Source organism: Bison bison, unplaced genomic scaffold (assembly GCF_000754665.1).
Source record: "Bison bison bison isolate TAMUID 2011002044 unplaced genomic scaffold, Bison_UMD1.0 scf7180017864476, whole genome shotgun sequence".
NCBI lineage: Eukaryota > Metazoa > Chordata > Mammalia > Artiodactyla > Bovidae > Bison > Bison bison.
The window spans coordinates 759,366-776,182 of record NW_011495037.1 but is presented as its reverse complement, the minus strand read 5'-3'; the positions used below and the strand labels follow the sequence as shown (position 1 = coordinate 776,182).

The 16,817-nt window shown below is 39.0% G+C and overlaps 1 protein-coding gene across 1 annotated transcript in view; it reads left to right on the top strand.

Annotated features, from left to right (window-relative positions):
- The window catches only part of PGGT1B (protein geranylgeranyltransferase type I, beta subunit), a 54,316-nt gene that overhangs the window by 21,007 nt on the left and 16,492 nt on the right, over positions 1-16,817 (top strand). Inside the window, exons 3-5 of the mRNA XM_010862075.1 lie at positions 4,549-4,616; positions 8,543-8,694; positions 10,623-10,755. Of these exons, the coding sequence (XP_010860377.1) occupies positions 4,549-4,616; positions 8,543-8,694; positions 10,623-10,755 (353 nt within the window). The remainder of the gene's footprint in view (positions 1-4,548; positions 4,617-8,542; positions 8,695-10,622; positions 10,756-16,817) is intronic.

Here is a 16,817-nt window from a genome sequence, read left to right as displayed (position 1 = left end):
TTTTTGAGCATTACTTTACTAGCGTGTGAGATGAGTGCAATTGTGCAGTAGTTTGAGCATTCTTTGGCATTGTCTTTCTTTGGGATTGGAATGAAAACTGACCTTTTCCAGTCCTCTGGCCACTGCTGAGTTTTCCAAATTTGCTGGCGTGTTGAGGGCTGCACTTTCACAGCATCATCTTTCAAGACTTGAAATCGCTCAACTGGAATTCCATCACCTCCACTAGCTTTGTTCATAGTGATGCTTTCTAAGGCCCATTTGACTTCACATTCCAGGATGTCTGGCTCTAGGTCAGTGGTTACACTATCGTGATTATCTGGGTTGTGAAGATCTTTTTTGTACAGTTCTTCTGTGTATTCTTGCCATCTCTTCTTAATATCTTCTGCTTCTGTTAGGTCCATACCATTTCTGTCCTTTATCAACCCATCTTTGCATGAAATGTTCCCTTGGTATCTCTAATTTTCTTGAAGAGATCTCTAGTCTTTCCCATCCTGTTCTTTTCCTCTATTTCTTTGCACTGACCACTGAGGAAGGCTTTCTTATCTCTTCTTGCTATTCTTTGGAACTCTGCATTCAGATACCTATGTCTTTCCTTTTCTCCTTTGCTTTTCGCTTCTCTTCTTTTCACAGCTATTTGTAAGGCCTCCCCAGACAGCCATTTTGCTTTTTTGCATTTCTCTTCCATGGGGATGGTCTTGATCCCTGTTTCCTGTACAGCGTCAAGAACTTCATTCCATAGTTCATCAGGCACTCTATCTATCAGATCTAGGCCCTTAAATCTATTTCTCACTTCCACTGTATAATCATAAGGGATTTGATTTAGGTCGTACCTGAATGGTCTAGCAGTTTTCCCTACTTTCTTCAATTTCAGTCACAATGTATTAGCAAGTCTTAAATGGCTTACCAATTTAAAGTGAAAATGAAAATCGCTCAGTCATGTCCACATGGACTGTCCATAGAATTCTCCAAGGCAGAATACTGGGGTGGGTAGCCTTTCCATTCTCCAGGGGGTCTTCCCAACCCAGTGATCAAACCCAGGTCTCCCTCATTGCAGGCGGATTCTTTACCAGCTGAGCCACAAGGGAAGCCTTACCAATTTAAAAGTCTTTAGCAAAAGTAAGAGAACCATGGTCATCAAAATCATTATCACCATTAGATAGTATTCATTTTTAAGTAATTTTTTTTGTTGTTAATGGGGGAAGATTCTTCATGCAGAGTTTTAAGTTTAGGGAAGAAGTTTCCTAGAATTAATTACTCAGAGAATTAATGTATAAGCTACTATTCTAAGTATTTCAGGAGATACAAAACTGAATAGTGTGCAAGGTAGAGTCGCTCAGTCGTGTTTGACTCTTTTTGATCCCATGGACTGTATAGTCCATGGAATTCTCCAGGCCAGAATACTGGAGTGGGTAGCCTTTCCCTTCTCCAGGGTTTCAAACCCAGGTCTCCCACATTGCAGGTGGATTCTTCACCCTCTGAGCCACAAGGGAAGCCCAAGGATACTGGAGTGGGCAGCCTATCGCTTCTCCAGCAGATCTTCCCAACCCAGGAGTGGGACCGGGGTCTCCTACACTGTAGGTGGATCCTTTACCAGCTGAGCCACAAGGGAAGCCCTGTTACAGTGTCTAGTGCCTGAAGCCAATTATGATTACTCGTGCACCAGTCAGAAGGGGTGTGAAACTAGGTCCTCACCTCAGAACCAGTTTTTAAGTCAGCTTGATTTTTTCCCGAAACTTATTTTTTTTTAAACTAACTTATTTTTAATTGAAGGAAAATTGCTTCACAATATTGTGTTGGTTTCTGCCCTACATCAGCATGAATCAGCCACAGGTATGCATGTGTCCCCTCCCTCTGGAACCTTCCTCCCACCTCCCCACCCTTTCCCACCTGTGTCACAGAGCCCCGGTTTGAGTTCCCTGAGTCATACAGCACATTCCCGTTGGTTATCTACTTTACACGTGGTACTGTATGTGTTTCCACGTTATTCTCTCCATTCGTTTCTCCCTCTCCTCCTCCCCCCAGCCCATGTCCATGAGTCTCTTCTCTGTGTCTGCATCTCCATTGTTGCCCGGTAAATAGGTTCATCAGTGCCATCTTTCTAGACTCCATACATATACATTAATACACGATATTTGTTTTTCTCTATAATAGACTCCAGATTCAGCCACCTCATTAGAACTGACTCAAATGTGTTCCTTTTTATGGCTGAGTATTATTCCATTTTGTATACGTACCACAGCTTCTTTATCCATTCATCTGATGATGGACATCTAGGTTGCTTCCATGTTCCAGCTGTTGTACTAGTGTGTTGGCTTGATTTTTTTTAAATAGCAATACACATACAGTCTGTTAGTACTACATTCCTACCTTCTATTTCTATCATGCTGATTTTCTAATAGTTCTTAAAACCACACTTATCTTTTTAATGTGGGTATGACCACTTTTTTCATTTATATTTTTGAATTTCTTTCCAACATTCTGGAGATATTACTGACGTGTATGTAAGTTTAAGGTATACAGCATGATTATTTGATGTACATATATACTGTGAAATGATTACCACAATAAGGTTAGTTAAAAGCTCCATTCCCCTCACAGAATTACATTTTTGTGTGTGTGGTGATAAAATTTAAGTTCTGCTATTTAAGGTCTTATTAACTTGCAAGGATACAGTATAGTATTGTTCAGTACAGTCACCATGCTGTACATGCATTAGATCCCCAGATCCTATTCACCTTACAGCTCAAAGTTTGTACCCTTTGGCCAGCATCTTCCCTGCCTGCCCTGACAACTCATATTCTCCTCTCTCTGAGTTCAGCTTGTTTGGATTATGACATGTAAGTAACATGCACTGTGTGTCTTTCTCTGTCTGGTTTATTTCACTTAGTGAGATGCCCTTTTCATGCTGTCCATGGGGTTCTCAAGGCATTACTTTGCCAACAGGGTCCGTCTAGTCAAGGCTATGGTTTTTCCAGTGGTCATGTGTGGATGTGAGAGTTGGACTATAAAGAACACTTGTATACCTGTGGCGGATTCATTTTGATATTTGGCAAAACTAATACAATTTGTAAAGTTTAAAAATAAAAAAAATTAAAAAAAAAAAGCTGAGCATTGAATGCTTTTGAACTGTGGTGTTGGAGAAACTCTTGAGAGTTCTTTGGACTGCAAGGAGATCCAACCAGTCCATCCTAAAGGAAATTAGTCCTGAATATTCATTGAAAGGACTGATGCTGAAGCTGAAACTCCAATACTTTGGCCACTTGATGTGAAGAGCTGACTCCTTTGAAAAGACTCCGATGCTGGGAAAGATTCAAGGCGGGAGGAGAAGGGGACGACAGAGCATGAGATGGTTGGATGGCATCACCGGCTCAATGGGCATGAGTTTGAGTAAACTCTGGGAGTTGGTGATGGACAGGGAGGCATGGCATGCTGCAGTCCACAGGGTCGCAAAGAGCCAGACATGACTCAGCAACTGAACTGAACTGAACTGAATGCCCTTTAGGTTCATCCATATTGTTGCAAGAAGCATAATTTCCATGTTTTGATGGCTGAGTCATAATATCTTTGTGTGTGTGTGTGTGTGTGTGTGTGAGACATATATGTTTATCTATAGATACTTCACATGTTTTCTATCCTTTCCTCCATAGTTGGACACTTATGTGGTTTCCATGTCTGGGGTATTGTGAATAGTGCAGTAAACATGGGACTACAGATAATGTTTGATATAATGATGCCATTTTTTTTTTAATATATATACCCAAAAGTGAAATTGCTGGATCACATGGTGGTTCTAGTCTTAATTTTTTTGAGTGGCTACAACAGTTTACATTCCCATCAGTAGTGCTCAAGAATTCCTTTTCATGGGTGTAGCTATTTCCTTTCTTAGGTTCCCAGTTATATTCCATTGATATCTTGAAAAATGAAAAATTTTAGGTAGGAAAAATATCTTGTGATTAAACATGCTATGAATAAGCAGATACCAGGTTCTAACTAAAGTGTTCTTTTGTACAAAGCATTGTACTTAGAAAGAAGGACTATCTAATACTAAAATATAAAGTACATTTATTTTCTGCAACTGTAGAACAATTTATACCTAAACATTTCTCCTCTGTAAAGAAGCTGTGAGTTAAAGTTAAAAGACACTGGATGGGACTATTTGTGTTGCTAACCAGCTATTACTTTGAACATGTCGCTTATTATCAGCGCATCTGCTTTCGGTTCTATAGCAAGAGAGGTTGAATATGTTGATCACATGAAAAATCGTCATTTAGAAAAGGTAGGAAAACATTTTTGACTCAGTGACATAGGCTGAAATTAAAAGTATCTGGTAGGAAGTCATATTTTGGTTTGGACTGGTTTGGAAATTAAATGAAGAATCCGCGTAAAGCTCCTAGAGCAGACATTCAGCATTAGGTAGCATGAAAATGGAGATAGTGACAAAGCTTTGGTACTAAAATACACTTTTTCTGAGAGATTGTATAATTGAACTGCAGTAGAATCTGTGTGAAAATAAGGTACACTTTAAAAGTACATGTTTTTATTTTCCAGGATCAAATCTAAATCGCTGTGGTTTCCGAGGCTCTTCCTACCTGGGTATTCCATTCAATCCATCAAAGGTTAGTTCTGTTTGGATTAGGAGGAAAGAGGAGGGGGAGTGTAGAGCTTTTTAGTAAGAAAGAAAACCAAGAAAGTATATAGAAAGAACCAGGTTTCCAAGTTTTAGTGTAGCTAAATAAAGGTGTTTTATGAACTGTAACTTTTTAAAGGAAAGCTGTACCCACCTTACTTCCTGAAATAATGCACAATATATAAGCCCACAGGAATTCCTATTGTTACAAAAATTATGTTTTTGTTGCTGTTGCACCTGGGTGTGTGTGTGTGTGTGTGTGTGTGTACAAATTATAGGTGATTTCCTGGAGAAAATGGGAATAAAGTACTCGAGTACGTTTGTTCCCTAAGAAACCTTCCATGTGTTCCAGTAGGACTTTATATGTGGTTCACATTTCTTAGGAATGAAAGAAAACGTTCTTGCCAAGGCACTGGTGCGAGGCCAAGTAGTGATGGATTGTGACGACCTTCATGCAAAGGCAGGTTGTCACCAAGGCTCAGGCAGGACTGTGGCGCTAGTGCGTGCAGGTGCCGAAAAGCCGTAGGTCCTGACAGGAGCTTTGTCCCCTTCAAAGAGGCAGGCCCCAAACAACCTTTTGTAGGTGTTTCTTCTGCGTACAAAGTATTTTTCTACAATAGAAAGCAGAGAAAAGTGTCATCATTTTGTGGAAGAAGACCTCACAAAATAGAAACTTTTTCCTAGATGGGATCGGCCTGCGTATATAATGGTTACAAGCCAATATCTGGCTACACTGAGTACATCAAGATTTGTATCTGGTTCCAAACTGAAGGTAAATGGCATGCTACCAGTTTTTCCATACTCTGCTTCAAAATTTTTGAATAAATAGCAGTGATTTTGGAGGAAGTGACATGATTTGACAGAGGCACCACTTCAGCTTTCTTCCTTTGCCTTAAGCTGTAGACAAGCGTGCCTGTGTGAGTCATATGACTTTGCTACAGTATCTCCAATCACGTATGCCCATTGCTTTTATTAGAGAATCTAGAAAAATCCGTAAAAATTGTTCTTTTTATCTGATGCATAAAATACTTTGCAACTTAAGCCAGTGCTAATTAGAGATAGCTCTGCATTTAGTCATAATGGACAGGATATCTATAAGTCATGACCCTGATAATAATGACCGTTATACAGCACTATACCCTATACAGATGTATACCTACACTTGTTGGAGTAAAACAGTTCTTTGATAACATTAGTTTATGGAAACAGCTTCCTTTTTCCCCTCACCCCTCTCCCAAAGCATATTTGAAATAACAAGAATAAAGTTTAGGAAGAAACCTTTTTTGCCTTTGGTTCACAGAGTCTCCTAAAACCCATTTGTGGCCCTAATTCATCGAGACCTAGGCATTTACTGGGGAAGCTGGGTCCCACTCCATTCTGTGTTGCATTAATCTGAATGTTGAATGATAGAAGGAGCTAGAGGCTCTGGTGGAATCATACGGGCCCACGAGGAGTTGTCTGTTAGGGTGGTGGCTGAGAATCCAGGAGAGGGGTGAAACCACGAGAACCTGAGGGAGCAATAAGACTGTCTAATATAGTATGTAAATAAAATAACATTGTCAGTTTTTCTTCTAAAACCACCTGTAGGCCATTGACTTAACTGAAAAATGCTCAGGGCCGCTAGTGGCCATAGAACACGTTTTGAGAAACACTGATGGATCCTCTCAACCCCCTTTTCTCACTGTTTTTCTTCCAACAAATCCCGTATTCTCTTTGAAACTATGTGCTATCCTTAACACATACTGCATAGCCAGGATTTTTCCTTCTCTGCTTTACTTTTCCTCCTACCTAAAGCCCGCTTTTCATCTGTACCTAACCAAGCTTCTCTCATCCTTCAGAAAAAAATCTTTATCCATGCATTATTGTATTTCCATCATGACACTTACTGCATCCTGATTTGTACTGTACTTAAATAGACTTCTCTTCTACCTTCACGATTAAGGTACACGTTTGATTTATGTTTGGATATGCCACAGTGCTTTTAACGTAGCAGGTACTTAGTTTAAGTAAGCTCCAATACTTTGGCCAACTGATGTGAAGAGCTGGTTCATTGGAAAAGACCCTGATGCTGGGAAAGATTGAGGGCAAGAGGAGAAGGGGGCGACGGGATGAGATGGCATCACTGACTTGTGGGCATGAGTTTGAGCAAACTCCAGGAGATGGTGAAGGACAGGGAAGCCTGGCATTCTGCAGTTCGTGGGGTCTCAGAGAGTCAGACATGACTTGGCAGCTGAACAACAACAACAACCAAAAGAGAATTCTAAGAAGTCAGTTATAAATGTGGAGTAGAGTATCCAGGCATATCAGAGCTTAAGTTCTAAGGAGAAACTCAGAATGAAAGAGATACCACAATGAAGAGTTGCTTGTCATATTTGTGAGACCGTATAAGGAGTTGTATATGTAAGACTGGATAGGTGGGGCGAGTTCATATTTAGAGGAAATTTGAACACCTTACAAACACATTCTGTAAAGAACTACGGAAGGTCAGTGAGCAGGTAAGTGTTCTGATTAAGTCACTGGTGGTTCTAAGACCCTTGGGTCATGACTCCAAAGAAGTAGTGGCCCTTTGGATACTTGCCTTGCACTTGCATTATCATCAGTAAGATAACTAGCATCTGTATAGACAGTAACTTTATTTAATCTTCACAGTAAGCCTGTGAAGTGGACACTAATATCTCCATTTTTCAGAATGAGCAAGCCAGTGTGTAATAGAGCCAGGATTTGATGCCTTTCAGTAGTGTAGAGGTTAACATTTATTGTAGAAAGCAATGGAGTCTATTTTAACCAAAATCTTTGTATAAGATTCATTTTAACTTTGTAATATTTCGAGCAGTTATTCAGGTATTGAAGTAGTTATTGATGAGCCCAACTAAAACAGAAGGAAAGCCTGTGAGAAAGATGAATTTAAAATGTGCTCTTAGTCTGTCAAAATCAAAACTTTCTTAACAGATAAATTAGTACAATGTAAAATTTTTTTAAGTGAAATTAGCTTTTTAAAATAACTAGTTAATAGGATTGGCTATTTGAAAATAATTATAAAATTTTAGGTGCTTTGTGTATTGTGCAGTCTTAAGTTACTTGGCTTTACATTTTTACTTTTATTTTAAAAAGTTTTTAAGTTAATTTTATCTGTGTCTGTGCCAACTGGAGTCTACAGGGTTTCCTACAAGGAGTCACATATTTTATAAACCTTAAGAGATTTTTGATAACTTTTTGTAGTTTTGTTGGAACCGTCAAATCAGTGAAACTAATTCAGTAAGTATTTTGGTAATATGAGTTTCGTAGTTTGACTCCCCAGCTCTGCCTGGTCAATTACTAGTCTTAACAGTCTTCACAAAATACTTTACAGTCAGTACTCATTTGGGATCTAAACTTTAAAAGTTAGATTATTTTATTCCAAAGAATTTTTCAATGTTAGTATCTTAAGCCTTTGCATTTTTTTGTTATTTGCTATTCTAAGTGTTAATGTTATTAGAAAGTCAGATAATTCAACTGTATGAGAATAGGAAAAGATTTTTCAACTATATTGTTTTGTATTATTTTTAAATGGTAATTACTACTGTGGTACTTAATTTGAATTTGTATGGCATAAAATAATTATTTCTACATGCTTTTCTAAATAATTGATGTGGTTGATCAAATAGAAAGTTTAAATAATTTGGTTTATTTGAATATCAGATCTACTTCCATAAAACTTGAGGATAAATTTTAAAATTACGTGCCTGGATAGTATGCAGTAATACTTATGTTGAGACATACATGAAACTGAGTTTTATTTTTCTCTACCAGATGTCTATACAAGTCAGTAAAAACAACATTTGATTTTACTGTTTACTGAAACTTCTTGTCAAATTGTATAATGGAGTAAGATTTCATTCAGTTTTCTAATTAACGTTATATTACTTTTGAATCTAGAATCCCGGAACTGCTCATCCTTACGACAGTGGCCACATAGCAATGACCTACACTGGCCTTTCGTGCCTAGTTATTCTTGGAGATGACCTAAGCCGGGTAAATAAAGAAGCTTGCTTAGCAGGCTTGAGAGCCCTTCAGCTAGAAGATGGAAGGTACAGGTCATTTTCTGTTACTTGTCTCTCTCTCTTCTGTTGTTGTTGTTTTTTTTTTTTTTTTTAAAGAAAAATCTTTTGAAACTAAAAATGAATATAGTAGACCTATAGAATTTGTCATAAATTCTTATTCCAACCACCTAAAAGTTCACTGTATAATATGGTTGAAATGCCTAATCAATGAAATATTTCTTATGTGAATGAAAATGAAAGTAATCACAATAATAGAACTCCATTTTTATTTCATTTTTTTTTAAGAGGACAGTAAGTGATCCATAAATAAGTGGTTTAATAGTTTCAGGATTAGAATCTACTTTAATTTACCTTCTGGGTAAAAGATTAACATTTTGAAGTAGACATACATTTAGTCTCAATGTTTTAGAAGTTTATTTAATCTAAACTTTTATGCCTTAAGATAGTTATAGGAGGAAAAAGGGATGAATGTTGAATATTATATTCTAGTTTAGGTAGTTTCTGTGATATTTTTAAAGGCTAGAAAAAGAAGTTAGTTCATTAATATTTGATGATCTGAGTCATGGGTCTAACAAAAAAGAGTTTTAAGGTGAAGCATTTTTTTAAGTCTTGGAAGTAATAAAGCAGTAATGATTCTGTCTCAAGAGGAAACTTGGCAGACAAATCCTGCCATGTTATATCTGTGTTCCGTCTACTCTTGTCTGTGCTTTCCTATCATTATTTTAAAAACACTGCTCTTGATGAGGGGAAAATTAATGGAAACATGCGAGATAAATTGACATTGATTAGAAATACTATAATGGAGAAGGTGATGGCACCCCACTCCAGTACTCTTGCCTAGAAAATCCCATGGATGGAGGAGCCTGGTGGGCTACAGTCCATGGGGTCGCCACGAGTCAGTCGCGACTGAGCGACTTCACTTTCACTTTTCACTTTCACGCAATGGAAAAGGAAATGGCAACCCACTCCAGTGTTGTTGCCTGGAGAATCCCAGGGACAGCAGAGCCTGGTGGGCTGCTGTCTATGGGGTCGCACAGAGTTGGACACAACTGAAGCGACTTAGCAGCAGCAGCAGCAGAAATACTATAAAACTAAATACTTAACGCAGCAAGTACATGTCACTAATTTCTCAGTATTTCACTATAGTCTTTGGTTACTGCTATCTTACCCTTGTTTATAAATAAAAGAAATGAAACACTATTATATACTTCTCTAAAACTGTTGCTAAGTCGCTTCAGTCGTGTCCGACTCTGTGCGACCCCATAGACGGCAGCCAACAGGCTCTGCCCTTCCTGGGATTCTCCAGGCAAGAACACTGGAGTGGGTTGCCATTTCCTTCTCCAATGCATGAAAAATGAAAAGTGAAAGTGAAGTCGCTCAGTTGTGTCTGACTCTATGTGACCCCATAGACAGCAGCCTACCAGGCTCCTCTGTCCATGGGATTTTCCAGGCAAGAGTACTGGAGTGGGTTGCCATTGCCTTCTCTGACTCTAAAACTAATTATGGGTAAAAATTAAAACAATATGATCAGTTATCATATTGGTTATCTATATATACATTGAGAAGAAATTTTACATAGGCAAAACCAACAGTTCCCAGGTTTCACCTGGTCCTGTTTCTCTCATGAATTCTCAGACCACTGTGCCACAGCTTTCCATGGCTGAGAGTAGACGAACTTACTCTGGAGTGTTGGCGTCTTGAGAGGAGTAGCTGCAATCGTGGGTTAAGCTACCCAGACACCAGAACTTTGGAGCAGAGTGATGATTTAGGGGTAGTTTCATATCATTCAAGTTAATAGTCCTATTCTCTACTGAATAATACAAGTAGTATATGATTTTTAAATCCATTATTAGTGATAGGTTCTTCTGTGAGTGAAAACATGAAGTGGCTGTCTCTAAACAACCCCCTGTACAAGTGAATTACAGTACAGTAAATCATATTGTTCTTACTTCCAGTTTTTGTGCAGTACCTGAAGGCAGTGAAAATGACATGCGATTTGTATACTGTGCTTCCTGTATCTGCTATATGCTCAACAACTGGTCTGGCATGGATATGAAAAAGGCTATCAACTATATTAGAAGAAGTATGGTGAGTTATGTTGATAGTGACTCTCTCCTTTAGTTATTATTGCTGAAATAGGAGAGCTGGGAGGAGAATGGGCCAACAGAGGATGAGGTGGTTGGATGGCATCACTGACTCGATGGACATGAGTTTGAACACGCATCAGGAGTTGGTGATGGACAGGGAAGCCTGGCATGCTGCAGTCCATGGGGTCGCAAAGAGTCGGACACGACTGATGAGAGCTGGGGCATGCCTCATCTCTTCTATTAATAGCAGTAATTTGGAAATAGGGTAATAAGATTGCTTTCTAGGTACATCAGATATCAGAATAGCCATGTAAAAATAGTCTTCAAGGACAGATTGACTCTTTAGCCATTAAATTTTAAATATAATCGGATTGTATCCAAAGAGACAGTGTCTTTAGTGGAAAGAAATTGGTCAGGCTTGGAAGCAAAAAACAGTAAAATCTCAAAGTAAATGTTGATAGCCTATCGTAGTAAGGCTCCTTGAGAAGTCACAGCCAAACTTAAAGGAGAATTGTGGTGCCCTTGGTGAGGTTATTCCTATATATTGGGTGTGAGATGTTCCTTAAGCCGTTTTAAGTAGCAAGATTGGGCTGACAATAGATTTTTGGATCATTTTTGGTTTCTAAATAGTTTTATGTGTGGGTTGTTTTTTCTTTTTTTTTTTAATCTAAGGTTTAAGGAGAGTATCAAGTAGAAATGTTATTCTTTCACACAATATAGTCTTTTTTTTTTTTTATCAACAATAGTAAGGAAATTTTAGTCTCAGCCGGAAATACCATTTGCTCTACTTTTTAGTCTTTTGTATAAAATCAGAGTAATAGAAGTGCTGCTTCCCAGGTTTATTTTACTTACTAAATATGAAATTTTTATTTTATAGATTAAAATATTTTAGGCTGTTAGTTCAGCTTTTACTAGTCCATATTTCAGAGCAGAAATGTAAGTTCCTAGAGGAATAGAGTTATTTTTAATTAAATATATAAATCAGAATTTACAGAATATCAGATCAGATCAGATCAGATCAGTCGCTGTCCGACTCTTTGCAACCCCATGAATCACAGCACTCCAGGCCTCCCTGTCCATCACCAACTCCCGGAGTTCACTCAGACTCACGTCCATCGAGTCAGTGATGCCATCCAGCCACCTCATCCTCTGTCGTCCCCTTCTCCTCTTGCCCCCAATCCCTCCCAGCATCAGAGTCTTTTCCAATGAGTCAGCTCTTCGCATGAGGTAGCCAAAGTACTGGAGTTTCAGCTTTAGCATCATTCCTTCCAAAGAAATCCCAGGGCTGATCTCCTTCAGAATGGACTGGTTGGATCTCTTTGCAGTCCGAGGGAATCTCAAGAGTCTTCTCCAACACCACAGTTCAAAAGCATCAATTCTTCGGCATTTAGCCTTCTTCACAGTCCAACTCTCACATCCATACATGACCACAGGAAAAACCATAGCCTTGAGTAGACGGACCTTTGTTGGCAAAGTAATGTCTCTGCTATTGAATATGCTATCTAGGTTGGTCATAACTTTCCTTCCAGGGGGTAAGCGTCTTTTAATTTCATGGCTGCAGTCACCATCTGTAGTGATTTTGTACAATAGTACAAATTTTTAAAAGCCTCGGGAGGCAGAAAGAACAAACCTTTAAAGAAGTTTTAAGACAAAAGGAGTTTGATGTTATAGACAAAGATGGGTGATTGTTTTGCCAAAAGTTTTACTTTTGTTTTCCATTCAAAGGATTCGTTAGCCAAAGAAACCATTGTTACACACATAAACAATTTCAATTTTTTATAGAAGACAGATAATTTGAAAAGAAATATAAATATATAAAAAATAGAAGTAACAGTGTATACGTCACCAAATTGGGCTGAGCTACATCCAGACTTTCACAGCGCTAGGAAGTCCCTTATTAACAGCAATCTGGAGGCTCAATTGAGAAGGGTCCAAGGGAGGTGCGTCCACCCCCCAGTGAGACTTCGAATCGCAGTTTCAGGGGCTCCTGCTCATAATCCTAGGCCACAAGCTGATATCATTATCAGTTTGTGTGCAAAAATGCGGGTATGGTTTTACTTTAATCTTTCTACAACGTGGAAAGATTTGTTTCACCTTATGAGTTTCGTTAAACCCTCCGGAGATGGGGCAGGGGTTGCCCAGACCATCAGGGGCTCAAGAATTTCAAGATGAACTCCCTTTGTAATCTGAAGTGCTGCCTGACTTGCTGTGCTCGCCAGCAGGCGTGGAATCCAGGCAGTGTCCACGCAGGTCAGAGCAGGTCAGAGGGCTGCTCTCCTGCTTCTGAAGCCTGAACAAGACTTTCCCCTATTTCCCTAACAGTGATAGGTATTGTGATAGGCATGATTATTGCAGAAATAATATCATGTTCTTCTTAGTGCATTGTATTTGGAGGTACAACTTGTTGATACGCCTTATTATTGGTGATGTTAACTTCGATCACTTGGTTAAGGTGGTGTATGCCAGATGTTTCTCTGTAAAGTTAGCATTTTTTCCCTTTGTGATTATATTTATTATCTCATGGTGAGATACTTGGAGACTATGTAAATTTCCTGTCCCTCATCAAACTTTTATCCTCTAGTGTTAGCATGCATTGATGATTTTCCAGCTCTACCATTCATTCTATAATTATCAGTTAAAATTCTGCTGCTACAAAAAGCTTTCCTTTTACCTTTATATATTTATTTATTTAATTTCAACAGGAACTCTAGATTCTTGTTTGATTCAATGGGTTATTATCTGTAACTATCACTCATTTAAAAAGACCCTGATGCTGGGAAAGACTGAGGGCAGGAGGAGAAGGGGACGACAGAGGATGAGATGGTTGGATTGCATCACTGACTCAATGGACTTGGGTTTGGATGGACTCCGGGAGTTGGTGATGGACAGGGAGGCCTGGCGTGCTTCGGTTCATGGGGTCGCAAAGAGTCGGACACGACTGAGCGACTGAACTGAACTGAACTGATCATTTATTTTGATACTGTTCCAGATTGAGCCAGCAAAAACCCCTTCATGCAGGCTCTTATGCCCTTTTGACGTGTCCTGTTCATTTTTGAGCACGTCCTTGCTCTCTGGCACAAAATATTCTGGGTTCATAGTTTAATTTCCCAGCCTCAGTTCTAAAATTGGTCATTTCTTCAAGAAGTTCTGGTTCTTCTTTTTGAAGGCTGGTGTTTAGAAACCAGGATTTGGGCACAAAATGTGCTCATTGGTACTAGGATGTCATTGCTTCTAGCCCCTCTCTTAGAGGTAGGAAATGTATATATGTATACACAGACATTCCCTTATACACATCCACACGTTTATATCTATTTACCAAAAACCATGAATTCATGCTAATGGAACGATGAAAGCGCTTAGTCATGTCTGACTCTTTCTGATCCCATGGGCTGTAGCCTGCCAGGCTCCTCTGTCCATGGAATTCTCCAGGCAAGAATACAGGAGTGGGTACCCATTCCCTTCTCCAGGAGATCTTCCCCACCCAGGACTTGAACCCAGGTCCCCTGCATTGCAGGCAGATTCTTGACCATCTGAGCCACCAAGGAAGCCCGAGTTCATACTAATTTTAATCCAACACCATTTGTTCAGTCTCTGACTCTTTGCAACCCATGGACTGTACGTGCCAGGTTCCTCTGTCCTCCGGTATCACCCAGAGTTTGCTCAAATTCATATCCATTGAGCCACTGATGCTGTCTAACCATCTCATTCTCTGCTGCCCTCTTCTTTTGCCTTCAGTCTTTCCCAGCATCAGAATCTTTTCCAGTGAGTCTGCTTTTCTCATCAGGTGGCCAAAATAATGGAGCTTCAGCTTCAGCATGAGTCCAACAAATATTCAGGGTTGATTTCCTTTAGGATTGACTGGTTGGATCTCCTTGCATTCTGAGGGACTCTCAAGAGTCTTCTCCAGCACCACAGTTCCAAAGCATCAATTCCTTGGCACTCAGCCTTGTTTATGGTCCAACTCTCACATCCTTACATGACTCCTGGAAAAAGCATAGCTTTGATGATACAGACCTTTGTAGGCAAAGTGATGTCTCTGCTTTTTTACATACTTATCTAGGTTTGTCATTAGCTTTTCTTCCAAGGAGGAAGCGTGTTTTAATTTTGTGGCTGCAGTAACCATCCTCAGTGATTCTTGTGGGCCCCCAAAAAAGAAAATCTGTCACAGCTTTCACTTTTCCCCCTTCTATTTGCCATGAAGTAATGGACCGGATGCCATGATCTTTGTTGTTTTAACTCCATTCAGTTCATTTTAATCTTCCTCTTTTCATTTGTAACTTCCTTCTTGGACAGTGACAAACCTGACTCCTATTATCCAGAATGCATTGGTTCTTGTTGCTTAGAGCCCACAGGTATAGTGTCAGAATGTTATATTTAAAAAACACTTGGGTTTTTTTTTTATTCCCTCCACCACCACCTTACCCCCAACCTTTAGTGTGTTTATGTCATTTATTTGAAATAGAGTTGTTTGTTTGGATTCTACTTTAGGATCACCCCCCCCCCAACTTTGTTGATTTTATTTCCTTAATATGTTATATATTAACTTGCTTCTGAAAGTCAGAATTTTAGGTTCAAAACTGTGTAACTCACAAGGGCCTCCCTTATCTTCGGTCTCCTTCCTCTGCCTAACTCCCGTGTTTGCCGCCATGTTCCCATTCACTCTGTGGGTAAATGTTCTCTTTAGTTTCTGGTTCACCCTCCTCTCTCACTCGAGGGGACTTTTTTGCATTTTGCTTTTTTCACTTAACAGTATAGCTTGAAAACCACCCTGTATACAGGTCAAAAAATTTTCCTCATTCTTTGATTTTCTTTTTTTGCAGTTTTGTAGTACTCCATTATGTGCACATCATGGTTTTTTTCAACTATTCTGTATATAGGGTATGTATTTTCCTAAGGCGAACAGTGTTGAAACTAATCCTTTCTGCATGTATGCTTATGTATTGTTGGGAATATATTTTCAAAATAAATTCCTAGACGTGGAATTGCTTGATCAAATAGTAAATGCAGACATAAATTTTCATTTTCACTCCAAAAATAGGAACCAGTGTGTATTCCCACCAGTGTGTGAGCGTGCCTCTGTCTACACAGACTCACCAATAGAATGTTGTTGCAGTATTTTTATTTTTACCAATCTGGTGGGTGAAAAATGATACCTTGGTGTGTTTCCAAATTTGCATTTATTTTATTAGGATTGAGATCGACTGTTTTCTTAACTTCAGGGCTACAGAAAACCAGCCTCAGGCCAGATTTAGCCTGCAGGCTCCAGATTGCTGACCCCTACTTGTAGTCCATTGTTTTTCCTTTTCCTATAGATATTGCAATTTTGTGTAATTTTCTTTCTTTGCTCATCTTTCATTTCAACCACTTTCTCTTCAACTCCTTTTACTTATTTCTTTATCTCATTTTTATTCTGTTGGTTGTTTTCAGCCTTTCTTACATGCTCCTTAGTGTCTTTTCCTGAAATCATTTAATTTTCTTTATTTCTTCCTACTGTTTATCCTTTTCATTTTTTAACTTTAAATCTCTTTTCACTTCCCAAGTGCTATTTGAGGGTATACAATTGAGTTTGGGGTGCTTTACTGCAGTTTTCTTTTGCTTTCACCATACTTTGGAGGTGAAGGCAGATTTTCCTATATGGAGATATTTTCATCCTGATCGCCGTGTTTCCATCTCAGAGACTCAGAGTTCCTTTTGTAGATCTGTCTTTTTATGTTTAGTCATTAGTGGATTTGTTTTTTCTTACAAGAATTCCTAGTTTAGTAAGAGTGCCATCTTTTCAGTGCAGAGAAACAAAGTATGATTTTTTAAATTTAGATTGTGTTTTTGTTTGTGTAGTTAGTGATTGGGGAAGGGTAGTGAGTTCTATGATTTTCTGCTAGGAGAGAGTTCTTTTTTGTTTCCTGGGTTTTTAAAGTTTGCTCCTTGGAGTTTTCCTTTATTATCTGATCTTCAAAGGGCCCTTCTTTCTTCCTTTTTCTTCTTCTTCTGTCTTCACCAGAGTTATGCCCTTTGAACGCTGCCACCTTGACTTGCATGCCCTCCTCAGTCCCTTTCCTGTGGTCA